Below are 25,883 nucleotides of genomic sequence, written 5' to 3' on the forward strand. Positions count from 1 at the left end.
ACGCGTGTCTTGACTTAACATTGAAATCACTCTTGACGCCTCTACTGCGGCTGGTGTAAACGCAGCAATAGGATACCGGCCAGGTATCAGATTTACACAATCCATATTCACAACACATTCGGCATGTTTCCCTTGCTTGAAAGCTTGTCAGACTCCAACTTGTCCATGGATTAACCAGTTCTCGTCATGAATATAGCCATAGATGCTGGAATGGCTTAAAAAGAAAGAAAGAAAGATATTCTGAATTTACACAAATTATTTTAATTTATTTATTGTTAATTGAATCAACTTGCTATCTACTGAAACACTTTCTCAACCCTACTTGTGATGGTTGTCTATAGACGGTTTCAATGGCAACAATTGGCTTTCGTGGTGCAAACGTAACTTATACTTCTTTTACAAAGTATCAATAACAACAGAATCCCTGTTAAGTAGTTTATTACATTTTTTTTTGCTTGTTATCAGAAATAAAGTAATTACCTTATTTCAAATCATATCAAAACATATATTAAAACATATCAACTACTACACTGAGCTAACGTTACTGTAAATTAGTGTATACAATGTTAGCAACAGATCCTTGAAAGATTCTCTTTAGGAAATTTTTATTTTCAACAAGGTCAGTTTAGTCACTAGCCAGACCGATAAACAAAAACAAATGGAAGTTAACTTTCTGCTAGCCCTTATGAAAATTAACCACAGTTTTACTACAGTTAAAATAAAAAAAACATGGTTACTGTAGTAAAACCATGGTTACCACAAAATAACCATGCTTTTGTAACCCATTGGCTTTCAATAAACATAGTTAAACCATGCTAATAATAACCAATACCCCCAAAATAACATGGTTACTACATGTTTACCACAAAAACATAGTTAATTCTTTTAAAGGAACATTCCACTTTCCCAAAAGAAAAATCCAGACAACCTACTCACCACCATGTCATCCAAAATGTTGATGTCTTTCTTTGTTCAGTCGAGGAAAACATTGCAGGATTTTTCTTATTTTAATGGACTTTAATGGACACCAACACTTAACACTTAACTCAACACCTAACAGTTTTTTTCAATGGAGTTTCAAAGGACTATAAACAATCCCAAACGAGGCATAAGGGTCTTATCTAGCGAAACGATTGTCATTTTTGACAATAAAAATAGCAAATATACACTTTTAAAGCACAACTCGTCTATATCCGGTCCAGCGCGACCTAACGTAAATGCGTAGTGACGTTAGGGAGGTCACGTGTTACATATATAAAACGCACATTTGCGGACCATTGTAAACAATAAATTTACACAAAGACATTAATTAGTATCAGTTGACATACAACAACGTCAGAACGGTCCTCTTTCTCAAACACTGGGGCGGAGTTTCGCGTTCGTCCTCTGTGACCTCTTGACATCATGCCGCATTGGTGGGGTCACGCTGGCGCATCACGACCGGATCTAGACGAGAAGCTGTGCTTTAAAAGTGTACACCTGTTATTTTTCTTGTCAAAAATGACAATTGTTTTGCTAGGATAGACCCTTATGCCTCGTTTGGGATTGTTTATAGTCCTGTGAAAAAAACTGTTAAGTGTTGAGTTAAGTATTAATTGTTGGTGTCTATTAAAGTCCATTAAAATGAGAAAAATCCTGCAATGTTTTCCTCAAAAAACATAATTTCTTCTCGACTGAACAAAGAAAGACATCAACTTTTTGGATGACATGGTGGTGAGTGGATTGTCTGGATTTTTCTTTTGAGAAAAAGGAATATTCCTTTAAGGGAGAAACCGTCTATGCAAAATGAAATGAAATGGAAATAAAAATATTTTAATAATTGCACAGATATCTGATTCTGCTTATTACTGTGCACTGTAAGTAGATAAGTGGGAAAATAGAGGAAAGAAAGGCAATTTTAGGACATAATCGTATTAGCAATTGCTTCATGACAGATAAGACATTCAGGCGACGGTGCAAGAAGGAATCACATTATAACTGGTGTTTGCAGAGAGATTTGCTGCTTTGTCAGACTTTAAACAGCTGACTTGCTCTTTAGCACTATAAATATGGAATGGTTTGAGCTAATGCTCTACGGCTTTAGCTCCTTATTTTCCCATTATCTCTCCATTAGCAAAACTACGTGGCCAATGTGCCACTCAAGAGATGAACGTTCCTACCTAATAACCACAATCGCTTGGTGACTCAAAATCTATGTTGTGGTCTGAGATTAGTCAAAGCTTTTTTGTGGCTTCGTACAGTAGCTACTAACACACACACATTGTTTTGTGGTGTTTCCCTGCCTGTCCATTTTAATCACTCCTCCCCCATTACAGCACACTTGGTTACTCATGTTGCCACAGCAACACCATGGTGTCACCATCACTAGAGCAACACGATGCTTGCTGGTTATTGACCACACTCAACTCCATCAATTCAAAGCTCAGAATGATTTTTAAATCAAAGATATTACAAACATTATCACGGGTCTAATAAAGAAAGCGCATAAGATTACTCTCTTGTTCAAGGGGGATATTGGACTAGAAATGCATTTGTACTTCATTGATTTTATTGATTTAGTCATTTTCCACTGCATGCAGAAACTCAGTACCAAGCATTATGTTTTCAATTCCTTTCTATAGTATGGGTCTGGGGTTTATTTACTGTACTGCAGTAAAGACACCAAAATTGCTTATAGTGCATTTCTTTTTGCTATGAAGCTATCTATATGCTAGTGTGCTCGTAAAAATTGAAACAAAACTACGTTTTATATGTATAAATTTATGTTTCTTTTTCACTACTGGAAAAAGTTTGGTTTTTATAACGGGACTATCTACCCAACAGGTAAATTCTGTGAGATAAAATGTGACAATACCATGCTAAAGTCTCATAATCTACAGTAATAATGAGATTCAGAGCATCACAGTTTGATTTCATTCATTGATTTCAATCTTTGACCCGACCTTACTCAGTCAATATTCAAGATATCAAGGTTATTTTCACAGAATGTACATTATGTATTTTATGTAGAAAACAGTAAATCACAATACATGACTTTTGCTGGGTTTTCACATTATTTTTTTTAAGTGTAAATTAACTTAAAGCTTCCACAAGTAAACACAGAAACAGTTAGCAAAGCAAAAGCACTGCAAAAAAATTACAGTATTTGTTTTATTATATTGTTTGTTATATTTAATAATCTTTTTTTAATGATATTTTCAATTCGCTTTCTTGTAACTAGACTTCAGAGCTTCCAACCATCTATCAGTCGATTTATGCTCGCCATAAAATGAATACTAAAGTACACAGAGGCCATTTTTACTATAGTTGCTATGCTTTGCTATAATAAAAAAAAGAAAACATTGTAACACTTTTACAATAAGGTTCATTTTAAACATAAGTTAACATGAACTAATAATGAACTGCACTTATACAGCATTTATTAATCTTTGTTAATGTTAATTTTAATAATTACTAATACTTTATTGAAACGTTAGTTAAAGGTACAGTGTGTACATTTTTGTGGCATCTAGTGGTGAGGTTGCGCAATGCAACCAACAGCTTAGTTCACTGCTCACCCCTTGCTTTTGAAACGCATAGAGAAGCTACGGTAGCTGCCACCAGACAAACATGTCATCATCGGAGCAACTTAGGAAAAAAAGTTTGTCTGTTAAGGGCTTCTGTAGAAACATGGCAGCACAAAATGCCAACTTCCAACAAAGATTAATAAATACTGTAACAAATGTATTGCTCATTAACAAATGTTAACTAATGAACCTTATTGTAAACTGTTACTGAAAACATTGGACATAAAAGGAGCTTTCTGCCATGGACAATAGTCAAGTTTAGTCGGTTTACGCATGTGGGTTGTTGCGGTTACGCGTCTGGACGGAACTTAACTTCCGGTCTCTGTTTGTTTAATGGTCTGACTAGTGGCTAAAGTGAACTCTGGAACAAATACCTCGTCGAAATAACAAATGTTTTGGTTTCCTAAAGACGAAAAGAGACTGCGATCATAGATTTGTATACATTAATTTAACACAGTACCGTTAGCTTAGTGTAGTTTTGAATACACTTTAGCTATGATTTAAACTAAGGTAATCTACTTGTTATTTATTTTGCTTATTATTGGAAATATACTACTCTAATATATTGTTATTAAAGGACAAGTTTGGTATTTTACACTTAAAGCCCTGTTTTCAGATTGTTTATGATGAAATAGAAATGTTTTGACTGACATATGCGGCTGCCCCCAGAAATTTCGGGTGTTTGTGTTTCTCCTCCCACCTCTACAATGGGTTTAATGGTGCACTGGAACAATCCTTCCTAAAATGCATTAAACTTTCGTTTACAAAGACGTGAAACTCACCGAGTGGTCAGGGGTGTTCACTGATATGCTCACACAAAAATCGCTGCAAATTACGCACTCCAACAGGTTTTATCGTAGTTTTTGCCAACTCCATTGACTTGTATTAGATGTGCTGTGAGGTACGGTATTACTCCGCGCCGGAACGTTGTTTGTATTCTTGCAATTGGCAATGGCGGATTAGCGCCACCAACTGGACTGGAGTGTCTATTATTCAAGCTCTCAGCGGAAGAATATACGGGTGTGAGGCGTTTGGAAAAATATGTCCACAAGTTAACAACGAATGCTAAAACATCTGTTGGAAGGTATCGATTTTTTTCCGGCAAACCGTATTTCCGCTATTATCCACCCGGAAACACTGTGTATGTTTTGAGGATTGCTCTGAATCTAATATCTATCAAAAGTCCTTCACAAAAATTTAATTATCTCAGCTTTTTGTTCAAAATTTGGTATTTTTAAAGAAATCTACCCATACCTGAGAGGTGATAAAAAGAAAACAAACGAAGGTAAGATGAAAAGGTATTAACCAATCAGAATCTAGTATAGCACTAATAACAGCAGATATGATGTCGGAGGCAAACGTGCTGTTTGTGGTGATCTCCACTATTAACCGCAGTCTAAAGCTTCTTTGAATGATCTGCAATATTGCTCTGCCTGCAGAAGTTCACCGCTTTATCTCCATGGCATCCGCGTAGCTCATGCAGCTCATCTCGGATTCAAGGATTTATGTCCTTGTTTACAACGAATGTCCACTACTGTGGCCAACAAACACACACAGGCTCAGAGGTAGGCCACTATTAGATCAATGCTTATGTAAATCAGAGGAGATGAGGACCGGTGTGGTACAGACAGCAGATTCATCCATCTCTCAGTTCATCTGCAGCTGTGCTGTGTGATACTGTTGTATGATATGATGTGGTGTCTGGACTGAAGAGAGATTGATGGGCATGTGATGTTATTGGTTTAGGCTCGTGATGGAGTCCCTCATCTGTGCACTTAACATTGGATCACTTCAAACTGCTTTCGACAGCCTCCAAAATGATCCTTGATAAGTCGGGATGTTTTCTCATTTTTAAGGTTGTGCTGTTTTTAGTCTTTGTCTGTTAACTTTGAGGCCACCTGTATTCCATACTATGAGTATACAACCTTTACAACCAAGTGTACAACCTTTGTTTTTAGGTAATAATATAAAAAAATATGTGTACAGATTTTTGCCTGCAGTAAATCTCTAAAGGGGGTCGCACACCGGCCGCGCAGCTTAGCGTCGCACCGTGTCGAGTCGCGTCTAGGACAACTCGGAGGTATCGTAATCCGGAAGTGCACATTAAATAGCGCGAGTTTCATCAGATAGCGTCTACTTCAAAAAGCAAAATATACGTTAACAGCCAATGTTAATCGTTAATGATTTGGGACAAATGTGATGTTATTTAATGTTAAACTATGTGAGTGGCGCTGTGTTGCGGCGCCGATGTGCATATACTCATAGAAAACAATGTGTTCAATTTTTTAGAACGGCGCTGAGCTGCGCAGCCGGTGTGCGATCCCCTTTAGGCTTGAATAACCTGAGGAGCTGACTTTCGAAAAAGGTCACCTGATATTAAAGAGAAACTATCGTCCGATTCACGATTGTAAGTTTAATTGTGTATTAGTACATGTTAACGATAGATAATATAAGAAGTAGAATATAGCGGCTAAGGTTAAACCGTACAAGCAAGCGTATTAATAATGTAATAATCCTTTTCTTGGACTACAACAAACACACGGATTGTAGGCAACAGTTTACTTCCTGTGATTGGTGATGTAGACAAGACCGATATTATCATAATTACTTCCGCTTTGGACTCCTAACTCCTGTTAGCATTCTATTGAGACTGAATCTTTCAAACATGGTAAGGAGCGTCACATTTCCAGCTGACGTGAGAGGTATTCAGGCCAATCACAATGTACAGATTAGCTGGCCAATCAGGGACACACACGGTTTTTTTAGATCGGTGAGCCTTGTATAAAATCAGAGTGTTTGGAGAAAGCAGTATATCTGGAGTTACAAAAATGTACGGTATGTGGAAAATAATGTGTTTTTTTAAACAAAAACCATGCGAACACATTGTATTATACCAAATACACAAAATAACAGTGTTTTAGCAATAAAATAGATTCACTTTAATTCGGTTATGTTCATACTGGGGGATTTTTTGTGCTTAAGATGCACCTTTACTTTCGGAAAGATATACTCGTAACATTTGAAGCTGATCAAAAAAGTTCCTCAAAGTTGTCCTAAAAACAGGTATTGTTCAAAACACAGACAATTTTTTGCCAGGTTTTGATCCACTTAAAATTTTGACTAGTGTATTTAAAGAGCTGAAATGCAAAAGCCGCTAAACCCCACTTCTTTCAAATATGAGATGATGATATTAATGCTCTCTGCACGTATTACCAGTCCTTCTATAAAGACGCAGAGTTTTTTGTGATTGTTGGGGGCAAAAATCCTTGACCTTGCGGCACATTTTCTTAAAAAATGTGATGGTATATGCGGGATATTTATGCAATTTTATGCAATGAAATTGCGGGAACTGGCAAAAATTGCGGGAACTTGCAAAAACTGCGGGAACTTGCAAACATTTTTTGCAGCTTTTGCAGCTTTTCAATGATGTTCACGTCACATAATCACGTCACTTCATAATGTTCCCATGGCAACAGGGGACATGGCTGTGGTTGTGTGAAGTAAATGCAAGATTTTTCAACTTTCTATATGTGATTTTTGCTACGAAAATGTGGCGGTTATGAAATTATGCAAGCCCTGCACATATTTTGTGGACAGAAATCTGCAATTTATGCTGCAAAAATGCGGCGTATTTGAAAAAATGCGTCCCCCACATAAATATGCGGACTTTAGCTGATTATGTGATGAATCATTTGATCGCCTAATCGCGTTTTTCGGGAGGGACTGAATAACATGTTCATCAAATACTTTCGCTTCAAATCCACTTAAAATCTAGGCCATTCAGAAATACCGGTTTGTTGACAGAATTTGTTAAACGGCAATTTATTTTCAGCAAAGTCCTCCAAATGCATGGAAGAAGAATTGTATGAACAACGGCGCACGTATGTTGGATTTCAGTTGTTGACCTGGGGCCGGATTCACGAAAACATTCTTAAGACAAAAAATAAGAAAGTTCTAAAGATAAAATATAAGAAGTGCGTAAGAATGTTTCTAAGTGCAATTCTCAAACATTTCTTAAGAAGTTCTCAATTTTTTTCTTAAGAATATCTTACATTTGTGTCTTAAGAATAAAATGACAAGCTTTTAAATGAATTAAGATACCCTGCTAATGAGGTAACAAAACACTTATCCATTAATCTTTTGACTACCTTGCGATCATTAACGCGATACGAACGAGTGATGCATTAAGACTACTACAGGATGTTATTCGCTGTTGTAACAGATGCCATATTAGGGACTTTAAGCAACAGCTGGGAATGGGCTACGGCGACCGGAAGTATGCTGTCACACCCCCGTAGCCAGGAACGTAAAAATCACTAAGCAACCGTAAACATGACAGCGCAACACGGCAATTAATTCGTTTATTGAGAAACTAATAAATGTCATTTAACAAAGCAAGAGAAGGGTTGGTTTTGGCATTAAATGACAATATTTTGTCAGAAGAGGAGTTTTTACTATTGTATGATGTAAATAAGTCTAAAAACCTAGATTTAAGCAATACTTGAAAACAATGAATACTTAAAAATCTTTAAAATTAGCTTAAATTTAAAACATTTTAACACATATTATATAAAAGACTTGTGGTACAATCATAAACTGATGCAATTACAATGTCATATGCCATAAAACATAACATTTATTTACACAATCTCTCACGTTGTAGCGACTACGGCAAATCAGCTGTTCTCCCGTAGTAGACGTTACACTAGAACGTCGCAAAGTAGCAGATAAATTTGCGCATGCCATGCGCAATACAACGCCAGAATGCCGCTGCCGTTCCACCAGAGGTTGTTGCTTAAAGTCCCTATTAAGACGGTGCGGTGGGTAATTATAATTCATAATGTCCCAATCGAGCCCAATCGGTCCGTCATTCGGGTCGAGCGCTCTAGGTGTGCGTGCTTCACTCTCCGTGCCCACGGCTTCGTCTCCCACGACCTGCGCTCACGAGTCAAGAGACGGACGAGGAGGGTGAAGCGTGTCCACGGTTTCGGAGCCCTCGACCCATGACGGAGCGATTACCGGTTCGCCTCCGCTTAGAGCGACTTTTAGCTGTTAAGTAATTTCACAATGAATGTAGGCTATTATGGAGGAAGTTAAATGTTTGCTAATATTATCACTAATACTTATTTGTGTTTCATGACATATTACTGAGTAAGCCATTAAACTTTATTATATGAGTGTGGAATTCCTCTTAAACTAACCTATGTGAAGTAAACTGATTATGGGTTTTTGCTACAAAACATGCATGCACTTAGAGGGTTTTGCATCAAAAGATTTTTATGAATAAACTATGACTAAAGTGCTAAACCTAAATATAAGAGCCTGATAAAAAAATGCTAATGTACAAGAAAACATGTCAGACTTTACCAGAAATATTCCTTTTAACTCTCTCAATCATGACAATCTCTACCAGTCTGTGCTATTTTTGCCATTGCAAACGCTTTGTTCAGGCTTGGCTTTCTTCACTTTTAGCTTGTGGCAGTGTCCTATAAAGCAAAAATATATTTTTTAACTTTAATTGGATCTTCTGCGCTTTCCTGTGTGCCACAAGCCTAAAACTACCATCTATTTCTCAGGAAACATCAGTAATAACTCGCTGTTACTGAGTGTTGTTATCTTGACTAAAACATAATTGCAGGGATTTTATTGCAAAACGCTTTTCCGGTATAAGACTGATAGCTCTTTTTAATGGCTTGAGTGGCCCCTATGACTGATGTCCTGGCTTTTATGTTACTCATCTTTTATCTGCAAGATTTATCTCTATTAATACTCTTCAAGTCTTCTGGTGTGACACTGCTCTGTCCATGCCATTGTGTGAATATGTGTGTTTTATGTACGTTTGCTGAAGAGCCCAGCGGGTTCGAGTGGGCTTTACACCTGCCCTGGCCCTCATGCACCGTTGTAGATGAGCAGTCAGCTCGTCCTGTTGAGATGCTTTATAGAAAAGTACAGGATTCAGAAACGGAAATAACCTACCAAGAGTTACACTTTGTCATAAAGCCTTTCTGTGAAAATATAACCTTAATATCTTTAATATTGATATCAGAGTAAGGCCATGTCAAAGTAATTAGATTATGAGACTTTAGCTTGGATTTCAGGGATGGGTCACATTTTTAAAAGACACACTTTCATGTTGTTTATTAGCATGTTGTTTATGATAGCTTGGTAAACAGGTTTGTTATTGTGTTTTGTCTCTCAGGAGAAGTCAAAGCACAGCGCAGGAGCCGCTCAGGAGACAGGGCTCTTCTTCTGCCGGTCGAGCACCTCAACCTCTCTCCGCCCAGGCCATCAAGCACATATGGGTCCGCACCGCTGTCTTCGAAAAAGTCCTGGACAAAATTGTGCAGTATATTGTGGATAACGCAAGGTATTTGGTGCTTCGACATTGCCTCCGTTTCAGTTTATTGTATTAATGTGACAGCAACTCAAACAATGTTTATTTGTTATTATTAATCAAAATTATTGGTTTATTTTTCAGCTTTTTTTAAATAATGTCTGGCTCTTGACATTCACAATGTGTTTGGTTGTTATTTGTCTCTCTCTGTAGTAAGTATTATGAAAAGGAGGCTCTCATGCACGATACGGTGTTTGGCCCTATACTGGCTGCACTTCTTGGTGAGTCTCCCTGATGCTTTCAAACACCCTTCATCTTCTCGTGTAATTATGAAGATTGATAGGTCACTGAAGTACGAGGTGCACATAAAACATTCAAATGGTGTTAACGCTGCGTTATTGTATTATATTTCACACTGAGATACTTTTTGTCACTTTATAAATATATGCAAAGCATTTATTTTGTGCGTAATCGATATTTTGTCATTCGTAGTTGGACCTTGCGCTCTGGAGTACACCAAGCTCAAGACGTCAGATCATTTCTGGACGGACCCATCAGCCAACGAGCTGGTGCAGAGGCACAGAATCCACGGGGCCCACAGGAGCCAAGAGGTCTCGCCGGGACGCAGACCTGCCCTTGGGGTGAGAAAATCTTACAGTTAGAACCTATAGGAGTTGTTTTTGTAATAATTTTGTTATTTGTATTATTGCTAAATGATTACATATATACATGTTTTTGATACGTTTCTAAGATTCGGAAGCGGCAGTCCAGTGTCAGCGTGTCTGATGACAAGTTTGCAGCATCAGCGAGAGAGTACGTTGAATCTCTCCATCAAAATTCACGCGTTCACCTGCTTTACGGAAAAAACAACGTAATCGTTCAACCGGTAAGACACACATACAATTTCTCTCACACACTTGCAAATGCACTTACTGGGAAAATGGTTATGATTATTTGCGCAAAATGTGTCTCTTAATGGTTGTAACATATTTGATTGATTGGGGATCAAAGACTTTGTTGTAATCAATAGGGACTCATGAAAACAGCTGAGGACTCAAAGGCTGCTTGTTATGGGAAGTGAGTCAGTTAGCCTCTTTCACATAGTAATTTCGGTAAATTACCATGAATTTACCAGAATGAATTTACCAGTAAATACAAAAATGTTCACGTTATGTCTTTTTACCAGAAAGACATCATTTCCACATTAGTATCAAAATACCAGTAAACTTGGAGAGAAAGAGGAAGTTACATGTGGCGTGCGGCAAGCTCACTGCTGTATTTGCAAACAATAGTGGGTTATAACTTAATATACACGGTGCGTATTTTGTTATTTTCACATCTGTGGAAACGCTGACAGTTGCGAAGTTGCTTGTGACCAATCAACAATGCATTAGGCTTCGTCAAACAGAACCTGCGTCTTAAACAACAGTACTGTTTGCACATTAGGCTTCACAGACGGCATGCTAAGGATGTCTGCAATTCAGCAAAAAGATTGGTAAGCTGTTTTAAACAACTTTGGTGAAGAAATGTGGATTTTAACTTCAGGTGTGCTTGATTTTTAAGCAGCATGTGTGTGGACACGTCTGTAAACAGTGGACAAGTGTTGGAGTAAAATTTACTATTTTTTTGGACCTAGAATTTATTTATGAGGTGCACCGGGTAAAAACTCTTGCACCATGACCTATGCACACTGTCGTTTATTCACATTTTTTGTGCACTTAGAGGACTTTGCAGAACAATCAATGTGGCATTTAATGGAGTCTGCCAACAAACCGGTATTTCGGAATGGCCTGAGGCCGGGATTAAATGGATTTGAAGTGAAAGTATTTAATAATCGATAGCGCTGGGCAAAGATTAATCGTGATTAATTGCATACAAAATAAGTGATTTTTTGCATAAAATATGAGTGTGTACTGTGTGTTATTATTATGTATATATAAATACACACACATTCATGTATATACATGTTTTCATGTATTTGCATGTGTATATATATTTATTTGTATTTTTATATATTCTATATTATATATAAACAAAAAAATGGATATATAAATGAAAATGTTCTGAAATGTATATATGTATGTCTGTGTTTAAATATACATAATTATTACACACAGAACAGACACACATATTATGCAAAAAGGTAGAGTTGGGTCCGAGTCCACCTTTGTCGCGTACGAGTCAAGACCAAGTCCTTAAACATCAAGTCCAAGTCCGAGTTCAAAAGGGTCCGAGTTGGATTCAAGTCCGAGTTCTTAAAGGCCGAGTCCAAGTCGAGTCCGCCCAAGTCCAGACAGTAATTAAATTGAAAAAAATACAATACAAAATTTGTATTGTAAATTGTTACTTTCTATTAATACTTTAACCTTTCAACCCATTAAACCAATGGCAATATAAAAATGTAATACCTCTATTGCATCTTGTCATTGCCATTGAACATTTTTATTTTATGTCAACTAGTTTCCTATCAAAAATGATTTCAAAGAAAATAAAGGGATATAAAGGTATCTTCTTTTTACCAGATGTCTTGCAAATAAATTCTCTATGATTTTCCTAAGCAAAACAAGTTATTGCTGACTTTGAGGACATTGTGCTAGCCATGCATTGATATGTGTAATGTGTGTGTTTATCTGCACGTCAGAGACAGTGATGCAAGACAGTGAGACATTAATACATTTCTCATCTCAAGTTTATGCTGGTTTTATTGTTACACATGACGCGGACTCGACTGGATATTTTCCGAGTCCAAAATGTCCAAGTCCGTGTCAAGTCCGAGTACAAAATCACCTGAGTGCTTGACAAGTCCGAGTTCATTCAAAATTGGACTCGAGTCCGGACTCGAGTCCGAGTCCAAGTTCGAGTACCCCAACTCTACAAAAAGGCTTTTATTTTGTATGCAATTAATCATGATTAATCTTTGCCCAGCACTAAATAATACATGCCGAGAGCATTCGGTCAATATCATATCTCATTTATGACAGAGGTGGCATTTAGCAGCTGTTGCATCTAAACTCTTCATTTGTCTAACCATATAAAAAACACAAGTATTGAATTTCTTAATACGAATAATAATAATAAGAAAAATATTCAGGTTTAAATTATGAAAACTGTAAACATTAAACACAAACAGAATAATATTTCTCAAGATACCATAATACAAAAAAAACATTTCTAGAATACACATTTTTTATGTTAACACTTAACTACATTAGTTGTAAAATATATTCCTCAGTGTTTGTTAATGTTAGCATTAACCAATGTTGATGAATGAAAAATTATTATAAAGCATTACCCTTTATACATATAACAGATATATGTTTGGTTATACGAGACATCACTGACACTGCAAAAATGACTTTCTTACTTAGTATTGTTGTCTTATTTTAAGTACAAATATCTAAAAATTCAAAATGCATTTTCTTCATGAGCAAAATTACCTAAAAAAATATATCAAATTAAGTGAATTTGTGCTTAAAACAAGCAAAAACAATCTGCCAATGGGGTAAGCAATTTTTTTCTTTTAATTGAGTGTTTAATAAAAAAGCTCAAGATTTTTTGCTTACCACATTGGCAGATTTTTTGCTTGTTTTAAGCACAAATTTACTTAAATGTGATAGAGAATGAGAGAATGAGACGTGGTCTGGGAACCATATGCTCATTTTCTCGTATTTGGGCGTGGTTTACGAATGCTCAGAGCCGTTTATTGGGCGCTACGAATGTCTATCAAAGGCATCTGTACGTAGCTCATAGCCAGTCGTTTCAATTATAACAGATGACGTATGTATAGCGACAAAAATTCAAGTGTCAACAACTTTTATCCGTATGTGTGCACACAGCTGAAAGCTTTGCAACTAAACCGTTAGCTGTATATTGATATTGAAAAGCAACACAACTTAGTGGCACTGTGACAACCACAGTACAGGCATAATGACAATATATTATTAATAAATTCCACTTACCATTTATAACTTAAATGGACTTTGTCGACGACAATGCCTAGCAGGTTGGTCCTATAAAAACTCCGTGGCTATCATCTCTTGCCATATCCAAACATCCTTCTTGGATATGAAATTGCTTAACGCCAAAAGTTGCTCTTTTTTTAAATAAACTTGCGTTCAAAACTACTTAGATCACTATCTAAGGCTGCATCGAGAAGTAACTTCGCGTCTGCTGCCGTGTTGGATAAACAAAACTGCTGCATCCTCCCCGTTCTGTAATTGGTTCCCTATTTCAGGGGAAAATAGGTCCATGGTTTCCATGCTAGACTTGCAACGTGAATAAATTTGCGCACAAGACAGCATGGGAAAACCCAGGCAAATTTTTTGTCCTAAAGATATTTGTACTAAAATTTTTAGATATTTGTACTAAACACGAGACAAAACATATTAAGTAAAAAAGTCTATAGGGCATTTCTGCTTGCCACTTCAAATATTTAGTAATTTTTTCCATTTTGGTGCAATTTTTGTATAAAGCCCTGGTTAATTTCACCTCCTGGTCCACTAGTCTTATTTTTCTGCCTTAGTATTCATCCTTGTCCGCATTTTTGTCCTCTCCATCAGTGAGCTCTCAGCCATCTCAGTCACGCTCTTTGTCCAAACAGCCTCTGACATTTCCAGCTCCCTGGCGTATGAACCAGATCACTGATGCCCATGTGGACTTCCTGACTGACAATTGGCTTCTCTTTTGAACTGGAAAAGGCACACAGTGGATTAGCCATTACAGCACATTAGATTTATCATCAACTATGAGTCAAGGATGGGGTGTCTGAGTGTGTTTGCATGTGTGTCTGTAAGATTCGCAACAGTGACTGATGTAACTGGCACAGAGAGTGCTGCGTCTGGCAAGGATTTGTAGAAATCAATAGTGTAAACGACCCATGCCAATGGGATCACAGTGATTCAGGTCTAATTGGATTTCTGTGTGAAACATGATGTATCTTGCAGCTATCGTTATCCTGGTAAATCGTAAGAGACTTTATTTATGCCACTATGTTGCCTACAGTATCCCCTGCTCTTATTATGTAATCTTACATCTCTTTTTTTCTCGTTTTGGTCTTGTTTTCTCTTCCTAGATTACAGTTTTTGACAATTGTTCAATACAACAGTGATTTTTTTCTTACAATATGCACTAAGATCATCAAAACAGGGTGACAAATTATTTTATGACTCTTGACAGATCAGACTGGTGGTCACTAAATGCATTGAACACCCGTTAGTTATTTGTTGACAGCTACAGTTTTAGTAGGAATGGGGGAGCCATTGTGATTTGTTTTTATGACACACGCGTGTGATCATTGCTTGCATAACAGAGTCTTTGTTGTTTGCAGAAAAAGGACATGGAGGTTTTGCGTGGTTACCTTTCCCTTCATCAGACGACAGAAAACCTCACGCTGAAGTGGACGCCCAATCAGCTTATCAACGGCACTTTGGGCGACTGTGACCTGGAGAAAAGGTAAAATACAAACATACAGAGAGTAAATTCAGGAAATAGTGGTTAGATGGTCCAGAAAATGTTGGAGTGTCGGAACCCCCTTGAGTTGGCCAATCACTGTTAATTATTTTAAACTTTGTGACCCTGTCCCTGAGGTGAAATCTTGGCTAAAGTCTCATATTTGAGAATTAAAGCATCAAAGTTTGGTTTCATGCTTTAACATGACCTTACTCAGTTAATAGTAAAGTTATCAGGGTTATATATTCACAAAATGTTCTTCGCATTATGTAGGAAGAATAGTTCAGAAAATCACAAAAATTATGGGTTTTCACGTAGGGTCACATTTTGGTAAGATCAAATGAACTTTGAAATGATGAAGTAGTCGCTGCAGAGTTCTCATGTCAAATAGATGACCAATTTTCATTCTTTAAGGCTTTACCCTCCCCTGTACTTTACAATAATACACTTGTTGCTGAATGAATCTTTCTTTCTCTCACCTTTATTTCCTCTATCCTGCATCTAGTATTTATTGGGACTACGCATTGACTGTGCCTTTAAGACAGATCGTCTGCATTCATTGTCACCAGCGCCGTGAGTCTTCTCTCTTTACTCTTCTGACAGACAGTTCAATTGCCTTACTAATGTAATCTCCACTCGATTATTGAATAATAATAATAAAGTAGAACACTAACGTCGTTCCTTGTTATTATCACAAATATCCATCAGCCTGTCTCGATAATTACTTTATCGACTCATCGCACGATTAATGAACATGACCTCTGTGATTTTGGAGAGGCGATATATTGGCATAGTGTTTACATGTGTGTTTGTTCACATGACATGAATGTCATTAAAATTTACTGCCTGTCTTTTCTGTATGCTGTCTCGAAAGAGCGGCACCACAATCTATGAGCGGCACGTGCAGTTTAGGTTCACACACGCACACACACGCACGCACGCATGCACACAGAGAGAGAGAGAGCGGACAGTGATATGCAAAGAAAAAGCATTTATTTAGCTGTAATTTTTTTATTTATTTATTTGATGAATACACGCTGTTTGAAAGACTAAACCCGACTGGAATTTGTTTCAAAGCTATAATCCTCAACTCCGACGCAAATGAGACTCTATGAGAGGAAATTTATGTAAACAATCCGGCATTTCGACTTTGTTCAAAAACAGAGGCAACGAAAAGAGCAATACAAATAAAAAGTAATCTGAAACATAACCGAAACACCCAGTATTTAGATCTGAGGTGTTATTAGCTATTATAAACATGACTGCTCATAATGCCGATAATGGCATTGATACAATGAGACTAACACACTCGCCTGTATTAAAGCAATAAACCCTGTGAAGCTTTGATTTACATTGAACAACGACTATTAGCTGTTTACAATTTAAATGCAGCTCAACCAATGACTAGTACTATACCTTTTATAATATTTATGAATGTTTTAATTGTTTAGAATTTTTTTTCATACATTCCCATTTTAATGTCTTTACTATTCTTAAACATAGGGACCGTTTCCCAGACAGGGTTTATCCTAGTCACAGACTAAAAAGCATGTTTGAGCTTCCTTAATTTAAAAACTTCTTGCCCTGACATATCTTAACATATATCGGTGCCATTGTTTTGTCTCATGATGCACACCAGTATTGTTTTTTGTAAGGTACAACTTAATTGTCCTAATATAACTAAGGCCTAGTCTTGGATTAATCTAAACCCTGTCCGGGAAACTGCCCCAAAAGTTGTTTTTAGAAAGGATGTAGGCCTATTTATTGCATTATTATGCTATTTTATATCATTATATAATCAGTGACATATAATGGTCTTTGATTATCGCTATTATTTTTGGGGCAATTAATCGACTTTTGAATAGTAGTGATCGTGACAGGCCTAATATAAATATTTTACTTGGTGTGTCATTTTTTTTGTAGCGGACTGTGGTGGTACTCTGGTGTTAGTAAGTCAGGATGGGATCCAGCGTCCTCCTCTGCACTTCCCTCCTGGTGGCCACCTATTAGCTTTCCTGTCGTGTCTAGAGACAGGTCTGCTGCCCCGGGGTCAGCTGGAGCCGCCCCTCTGGTCACAGAGGGGTAAGGTATGTGTGTGTTTTTTTAGCTTTGACTTTAGATCAGCTTCAACTTATCAAGAAAATCTGACTTTTTCCATGTTAAAGTGATATAATTTGGTCTCAGTGCTTCTATCAACCTAGAAAATGTAAAAAAGATCAACCCAGTTACTTAGTTTTGGTAAACCATTCTCTGCAAGCATGTGGAAAAAATAGGCAATTGAAATTTGGCTCCCCCTGTGATGTCAGAAGGGGATAATACCACCCCTTAATCTGCACTATCCAACCACGACACTGTCATTTAGTGCAGAGATAAGCTCATTTGCATTTTAAAGGACACACCCAAAACAGCACATTTTTGCTCACACCTACACAGTGGCAATTTTCACATCCTCTTATAAATAATCTATATGATATTTTAAGCTAAAACTATACATACGTACACCAAAGATTTATTTTACATTTTTAAAAAAAGTCTTTTTCCCCTTTAATACAAATAATTCAACAGGGCTTGAGGATGAATAGATTAAGCTTTCTAAACAATCATCTGATATGTCGCAGAAGAGCTTCTTTTATTATTTCTTCTAGTCACGTAATAATTCATTTTTCCTTTTGCTTGTTAACACATTGTCATGTTAAGTTTAGTACTTCATTATTGCAAAATGTTATTAATTTTGGAAATGTACCTGTCTTCTGTTTAACTATGATTGTGTGTGGGTGCGTGTGTTTAACCAACAGGGCAAAGTCTTCCCCAAGCTGCGTAAAAGGAACAGCACGGCCCGTTTAGTAGATCAGGATGGAGATGGCGAGGAACAGATTGCTGCAGACTATGTGTTTCGTATTGTTTACCCGGGACAGCGTCCCGACCCAAGTGAGTTTCGGCAGATTCATGCCTCTACTTTTCACATCCACCTCATTGTCATCTGTTAATCCCTTCGCACATTTCATATACACCTTTAAAGCTGCTATTGGTGGAGATGGTGGGTTAAGATAACTAATAAGATGTATTGCTTATAAAAAATTGTTCAAAAGTATTTTAATTTTTAAGAAATCAGTTTTCCTGCTTGGTTGTGGGTTGCTCCACGCTTGCACACCCTATAACCCATTGCTTAGTTTCATGAATACCAAATAGGGATCATACACCACCTCTGCACATCATTGTTTACCATGCATTTGGTTCTCTCATTTTTGTGGAACATAACAGCCGTTGTGGAGGATGCAGGGAAGGACGCGAGTATGAAGACGCAGCATTTTGTTCTCATCGAGTTGACTGCACCTTTTTATATCTGTGTTTGTGTGCGTGAGTGGAGTGTGACTTTGTCTGGTAGGCGGGTGCTAAACTGTGTTTTTTTTATTGCCCAAGCAGTCACTATAAACTACCACCACACCACGGGCAGTCGTGCGCCCTCTCTGGACGATGACGAGGAGGAGGAAGATAGACTTCACGCAATGATCTCAATGATCTGCTCACGGAACCTCACAGACCCTAATGTCATGAAAGGTTTTTATCACCAGTGGCCCACTTCATAAACCTTTCTTGCCACCCGACTGTTACCTGGCCCCCACAGCAGTGACCCAGCAGTGCGGTTGTCGGTCAGTGAGGGCAGGTTGAGGCACCTTGGGCGCTGTGGTGCCTGCGTCACTCATTAGGTCAGGACTGCTTGGTAATATTTCAACATACGTTAGCAAGGTCAAATGACAAAGCCCTAGGTGTAAGTGTGCGGCATTCATGCTACAAGTTTCTTTTGTTACAAGACACTTATACCAGCTCATTAGGTAAACACTTGCTAAATACTATTACTCATAGTATGGGTATTTATTTTCTAACCTATTGGATATTTACTTATCAGTAATCAATAACAGTAGCCCTCAGCTAGAAGATCCTAGCAACCAGCATAACAACGCTTTAGCAACTGCATAGAAACATTATGAATCACATAGAAACACCCTGGCAGTCATTTTTTCAGTTTTTCAATTCATTTTTATCTCTATACTGCCTTTTACAATTAAAAGAGTAAGAATAAATAGTAAAGCGACTATAAGGTTATATTTTCAAACACCTTAAAGGGATAGTTCACCCAAACAATGTCGTTGATGACTCACCCTCGTGTCGTTTCAAACTCGTAAGACCTCCGTCCATCTTTCCCAACACAGTTTAGGATGTTTTGTATTTAGTCCGAGTGCTTTCTGACCCTCCATTGAAACTCTACATACGGTATACTATCCATGTCCAGAAAGGTAATAAAAACATCATCAAAGTAGTTCATGTGACATCAGTGGGTCCGTTAGAATGTGTTGAAGCATCCAAAATACATTTTGGTCCAAAAATAACAAAAATTACGACTTTTCTCAGCATTGTCTTATCTTCCGCGTCTGTTGTAAAAGGGCATGCGCGATACTAAAGTCACGTGACTGCAGTGACGCCAGTGTTGTTTTTGGCAGCCCTTTTAGTTTGAGTTTTAGTCTTTTGGACGAAAATGCTTTTAAGATTTAGTCACATTTTAGTCACTTATAAACTTGATAGTTTTGGTCAAGTTTTAGTCGATGAAAACGCAAAAAGGTTTTAGTCAAGTTTAAGTCAGTTTTAGAAAAAAAGAAGTCTTTAACAAATGACTAAACAATGATAGGAAGCGGCAGCTTTGCTGTTACTTTTTTAGCTAAAAACAGACCGATTTCACGCAAAATAGGCAGAAATGACATGCATTGTGAACATCAGACTTATAATCATTTTCGTTCCGTCTCGTCTTGTCAACGAATTGGAAAGCGTCTCGTCATGTTTTTGTCACCTTAGAGCCATTTTCAGCTAGTCATCGTTGCATTATTGTCATAAAAAAGGTGCGTCAATGAAATCATTTCGTTATTGTCTTCGTTGACGAAAACACTGAGTGACACGAATGACGTGTTATCCTCAGACATGTTTGTGAAGTTTTTTTTTTCTTCAAACTTACAGCGTGCATCTCCCTCAGACTGTAAACTAAGCCCAGGCCCACAAAAAAAACCAGCTGGGGCGCACCAGATAATACGTCAGCCGCGTCGTACGTCATCTGTGTCACTGCCGTCATGTGGCTTTGGTCTCGCGCATGCGCTTCGCAGCAGACGCGGAAGAGAGGACAAGTGCTGAATAAAGTCGTGATTTTTGTTGTTTTTGGACCAAGGTGTATTTTGGATGCTTCAACGCATTCTGGCTGACCCACTGATGTCACATGGACTACTTTGATGATGTTTTTATTACCTTTCTGGACATGGACAGTAGGGGTGTGACGAGATCTCATGTGACGCAAGATTAAATGTGTTTCGCGAGATTACATGTGTCTCGCGAGATTTCTTGTGGAGGTGAAATGCTGGCCGTTTCTCAAATAAAAGACTGCATCCTTTGGAGGTCGCATTTTTAAACTGCATTTACTTCATAAAGACCATCTTTTTAGAGAATATTAACAATTATAAAGTTTACTAATTATTTAGTTAATCGCAAATTGTTGTAATATGCTCACGACTTGCGAATGTAATGCTCAGTTAATGATCTGAAATAAACCTTGATGACGTATGCAGCCTGCATATGCGACCTCCGAAGGATGCAGCTTTCTGTTTGACCCTTTTACAGTGCATGCATTATATTTGCCTTTTACTGCGTGTGCTTTTTTGTTTAGGTTTCCACTAATGTTCGTTTGGGAACTCGTATGAAGTCTAAGACGCGTTGTGTTTGTCTGTTGATCAGTGTCAGATGTGTCTCAGCAGATTAAACCCTCACACAGAGTTTACATGATTTAATGTCTGCATGTTCTTGCTCAAAAAATGACAGTAGCTGTATCATTTCTAGTGTAAAGAAATGGACACATATTAAATATTAATATGGATTTAAACATTGTTTGACTAAAAATAAGCGTTTCTCTCCGTCTAAAGTAAAAAAATGAAAGTGAAGACAGCGTCCACGAGACGAGTCCTCTATCGCCCCCTGCAGGCATTTGTTATAATACATACATAATGCTTTTTATTTATAGGGCACAAATGTAATGTGTTTGTTAATGTTGTTTAATGTAACTTGGTTTTAATACTTTATTTGAACCAATTATTATTGCATCTTCGTTATTATGTAATTTTAAATGCTACTGCACACTTGGGTCTATTTTTATTACCCCAAAATAACAAATTACTTCATTATCAGTTAGCAAAATAATTGTTAGGGCCAGTCCTTGATTAGTTAAAACATTTAAAAAAAATAATGTGATTTCAGTTTCTTAATCATTTATTTTATCATTGAGGGTTTCTTAAAAATTGTAAAAATATTATCTCGTCTCGTTCTCGTGAACCCAATCTCGTGTTTCGTCTCGTCTCTTGGATTAAGTGTCTCGTCACATCCCTTATGGACAGTATACACACGTACATTTTCAATGAAGGGTCAACAAGCTCTCGGGCTAAATATAAAACATCTTAACATCTGTGTTCCGACAGAGGTCTTCCAAATTTGGAACGACACGAGGATGACTCCCCAATGACACCATTTTTTGGGTGCACTATCCCTTTAACCCAAAACCTAAATGTGTAAAATACACTAGTATCATGCAAGTTTTGCATTGGTAAAGATCAATCATGTTTTTCATTTAGAAAAAGTAAAAAAAATCTATAAATGTATATAGTAAAACCCATCAGGCACAAAAAACCTGCTTATACCATACATTACTATTTGGGATCGCACTTAATGGCGTGCGTGTGTGTGCTTGTGAGGTCAGTACAGTGCACCTGATTCATTTCCCCTCACTGTCGTCACACAGTTCCCTCCTCGCCTCCGTTGCCGGGGGTTACCTGCGTTAACCTTTCTCACAGTTGGTAGAGCTTTAACCAGACTGCCACGTTGTCACGCTACTACACTGCCTTTGTCCTTTATTACACACTCACTGACTCGACTGGGGGAGATGTTAAAGGATTATGGGATTGAATGATAATGATGTCACTCCTGAGCTCACTCCTCCTCTTTGCACTGTTGGGCAGGACTGTGGTGGCCAGGCAGCAATGCTTCCAATTATTTGCTCTATTTTACTTTTGCACTCTTTAGTTGATATGAATACGTCCTAAGAGAGGTCTTGGTTATTTTTGATTTCTGTCTGTTTATTTGGTTTCGCTGCAAAATGCTTGTGGGCTTTGCATGTCAAATTTGCACAAGTTGTGTATTATATTTTTAAGCACCACTGTGTCTCCTTTCCCTTTATGAATTCTCTCCTCTTTTTTTTTTGGTTCGATGCTCCTCCTGTGTTGAGCCGATTTTCTGCAATGCTGTTCACTGTAATTCTTCACAAACTGCAGTCACCTTTCATTATATGAGTTAGGTCCTGTGGGGTTCTGGTGTAGTAGATACATGAATTGTTCCGTGAATGCGTCGCCCATTCGGTCATAGACTTCCCAAAGTCCCATAGACCAGATTTTCAGTACATGCTCTCCATTCATGTTGTTATTTTGGTTAATCCAAGGGAAGTTACGATGTATAGCAGGTCACCAGCTCCAACCTGAAGAATTAAGGTGAAGAGCATTTATCAGTTAACTATCGAGTCTTTTGGTCCAGTATCTTCACACTTTATAAACTTTACACATTATACTTATTTTCTTCTTTTATTTTCCTTTATTTTTGTCATGGTTTAATCTGGTGCATCCAGCATGGTAGGAATGGTTCCTGTTTGTCCTTCTCTATTCCTCTCCAAGCTCTTCCAGTGCCTGGCTTGATTTGTGACACTGTGGTTGGTTGATTAATTGATGGATGGATTGATTGGCAGGTCTCCTGGCATGGCATCCCTGCATCATTTTACACCTTTTCCTGCTGTTCATTCACAGATGCATGTTTTTATATCCTTACCTTAGGTTTGCTTTGATTTCATTGTGTATATTTGAGGACATTTGCTTAACAATATTTGAAAGACATTTCAGATATCAGTGCAAAAGCACCAGACTGTATCTTGCTTATCCAAAATTACATATCAATAATGCGATCCAAAAGTCTATAACCACAAAATTGCCACATATTATTATTCTAATTCGAGTAATATTTATGATTTATGATTTTATTTACAATTGTGCACTATTTTTAATGGATCAAATATGTGACCCGGTCTTTACATAAAATCATCCTTTATTATGTAATAAATTAATGCACATTCTGTAATAATATAATTTGGATACCTTTATTATTGACAGAGTAAGACCATTGCTTTTTGGTCTCAAATCATACTGGGTTTTGCACACTAGTTCACACCAGCTGAAGTACATGCTTTCATTAAAGCTAAAGGAGGAGATGATGTACTTACAGCACATACAAAGACATTCATGAAATCTTTGTTAAAGGGATAATTCATCCAAAAATACTTCCAGAGTACAAATTTCATAAAACATATGATGTTGAAGTCATCTCTGTGCACATCAACTATCAAAATATATTCTTTTGTGTTCAACAGAAGAAAATGTTTAGATCAACACAGGAGTGAGTAAATGATGTCAGAAATTTCATTTTTGGGTGAACCATTCTTTTAAAGGGGACATATCAAGGTTTAAGTGCTATAATTGGTTCCCCAGTGCTTTTATTAACCTAGAAAATGTGAAAAAGATCAACCCAGTAACTTAGTTTTGTTAAACCTCTGCAAGCATGTAAAAAATAGGTCATTGAAATTTGGCTTCCCTTGTGATGTCAGAAGGGGATAATACACTGAAAAAAATTATTCATTCAATTTACTCAATTTTTTTAAGGTAAGTGGTTGCAATCAATTTATTTAAGCTACATTTAAACAAAAGGTTTTTTTTATTTTATAAAAAAAAACGTAAATGTAGCTTTAATAAATTGATTGCAACCACTTACCTTAAAAACATTGAGTAAATTGAATGAATCATTTTTTCAGTGCCCCTTAATCTGCACTATCCAACCACGGCACATTTTTGCTTACACCTACAAAGTGGCAATTTTAACATGCTATAATAAATTATCTATATGCTATTTTCAGCTAGAACTTCACATAAATTTATTTGACATCTTTAAAAGGTTCTGTGAAATGTCACCGTTACTACTAATGTGTCAGTTGTTTTCCTCATAATATTATAGTAAATTTGAAAAATTGAAGCTTTTTCACTGCTGGTCTTAGACTTTTGGATATCACTATTTCAAAAAAAACTCATGTCAGATGAAATTAAGAGGAATTTATTTAGCTTATTTTACCTTAATTATATCATGGTTGAGCTGAGGCCTGTAGCGTTCAAATCACAATCTCTGAATCTGGTTCATATGGTTGAATATGATGTTTTGTGCTCATCTGAGTGTAATTTCCCCTAGACATTTATAAAATGTCACAGGGATGACGCATTTTGTAGGCTAACCCGGCAGCTGGGAGTCTGGTTCCCTCGCAAAAAAGCCCATTCATTTTTCCCATAGACTTTTAAAATATCGCACAAAATAAACTCTGTGTTTAACAAACATTTGACACTTTGACAGAGAACCAGTATGCCGCTAACTTCCGGGTTGGCCTACAAAAATACGTAATCTCTGCGGCACTTTATTAAGGCGTTTAATTCCTGCAAAAAATTATGTGTTAATTTTCCACACATTGTGTGTCTCATGCCATTTATTTCATGTCAAAATAAATAAAAGGGACAACACAAGTTGTGTTAAAAACAGTGACTGGAGTAACGCGTTACAAAGTAATTCCGTTACTGTAATTCCACTACTTTTAGCGGTAATGAACCTGTAACTGAGTTTTTTTTTTTTTTATCAAGTAACGCAGTTACAATTACTGAAATATAATTGAGTTGGTTACTCGCGTTACTCTATTTTGTGATAAATGAACACTTGCAGACAACACATTTCTGATTTAACATCGCAGGACTGTGGTGAGCGGCACAATAAATAATAACACAACGTGTGTTAGTATAGAGACGACACATTTGATGGCCCTTTCATTTATTTTAACATGAAATAACTCCTTAAATGGCATGACACACACAATGCGCAAAAAATCAACACATCATTTCCTGCAGTGTATGGTAGCTTTCAGCGTTTTCTACCTGTAGCTTAAAGAGGCAGAAATTGATAATCTTCCTAATAATTTGTGTACATCTATGAAGATGCCTCCCAAATGTTTTCTTCAAATTCAGGTTGCTAAGAAGTTTCAAATTAGCTTTTTCATCTTTATTTCATTTCTTTTTCTCTCCCCCTCTCTCTTTTCGGGTTTTCTCCTCTACCATGCCCTAGTAGACCATGGGGACATGATGGATATGCAAGGCTTTGGCGGCAGCCCATTGTCATGGCAGCAGGGCGAGTACACCAGTCATATGTCATCTTGTCAGTCCTGCTCTACCGGGGGCAGCAGCGCTTCAGTCGAGCTTCCCGCAGGCTGCACCTGCGTGCATGACCGGTGAGAGATCTGTGTATAAATATATATTATACAGTACTGTATATGTTTCTATAACTGTGAGCACTTTGACCCTAAACGTAAAGCATTTATGCATTTG

General features: G+C 37.3%; 1 protein-coding gene across 6 annotated transcripts in view; it reads left to right on the top strand.

Annotated features, from left to right (window-relative positions):
• Positions 1-25,883, top strand: part of sgsm2 (small G protein signaling modulator 2) — a 58,819-nt gene that overhangs the window by 22,005 nt on the left and 10,931 nt on the right. Inside the window, exons 4-13 of one of the 6 annotated variants that reach the window (XM_055196339.2) lie at positions 9,766-9,933; positions 10,114-10,181; positions 10,393-10,541; positions 10,652-10,786; positions 15,227-15,351; positions 15,854-15,921; positions 17,272-17,435; positions 18,144-18,276; positions 18,769-18,906; positions 25,624-25,786. In XM_055196339.2, the coding sequence (XP_055052314.1) occupies positions 9,766-9,933; positions 10,114-10,181; positions 10,393-10,541; positions 10,652-10,786; positions 15,227-15,351; positions 15,854-15,921; positions 17,272-17,435; positions 18,144-18,276; positions 18,769-18,906; positions 25,624-25,786 (1,311 nt within the window). The remainder of the gene's footprint in view (positions 1-9,765; positions 9,934-10,113; positions 10,182-10,392; positions 10,542-10,651; positions 10,787-15,226; positions 15,352-15,853; positions 15,922-17,271; positions 17,436-18,143; positions 18,277-18,768; positions 18,907-25,623; positions 25,787-25,883) is intronic. The other 5 variants (XM_055196340.2, XM_055196341.2, XM_055196342.2 and 2 more) reach the window with 5 other exon arrangements.

The sequence above is a fragment of the Misgurnus anguillicaudatus genome, chromosome 24 (genome assembly GCF_027580225.2).
Source record: "Misgurnus anguillicaudatus chromosome 24, ASM2758022v2, whole genome shotgun sequence".
Classification (NCBI taxonomy): Eukaryota; Metazoa; Chordata; class Actinopteri; order Cypriniformes; family Cobitidae; genus Misgurnus; species Misgurnus anguillicaudatus.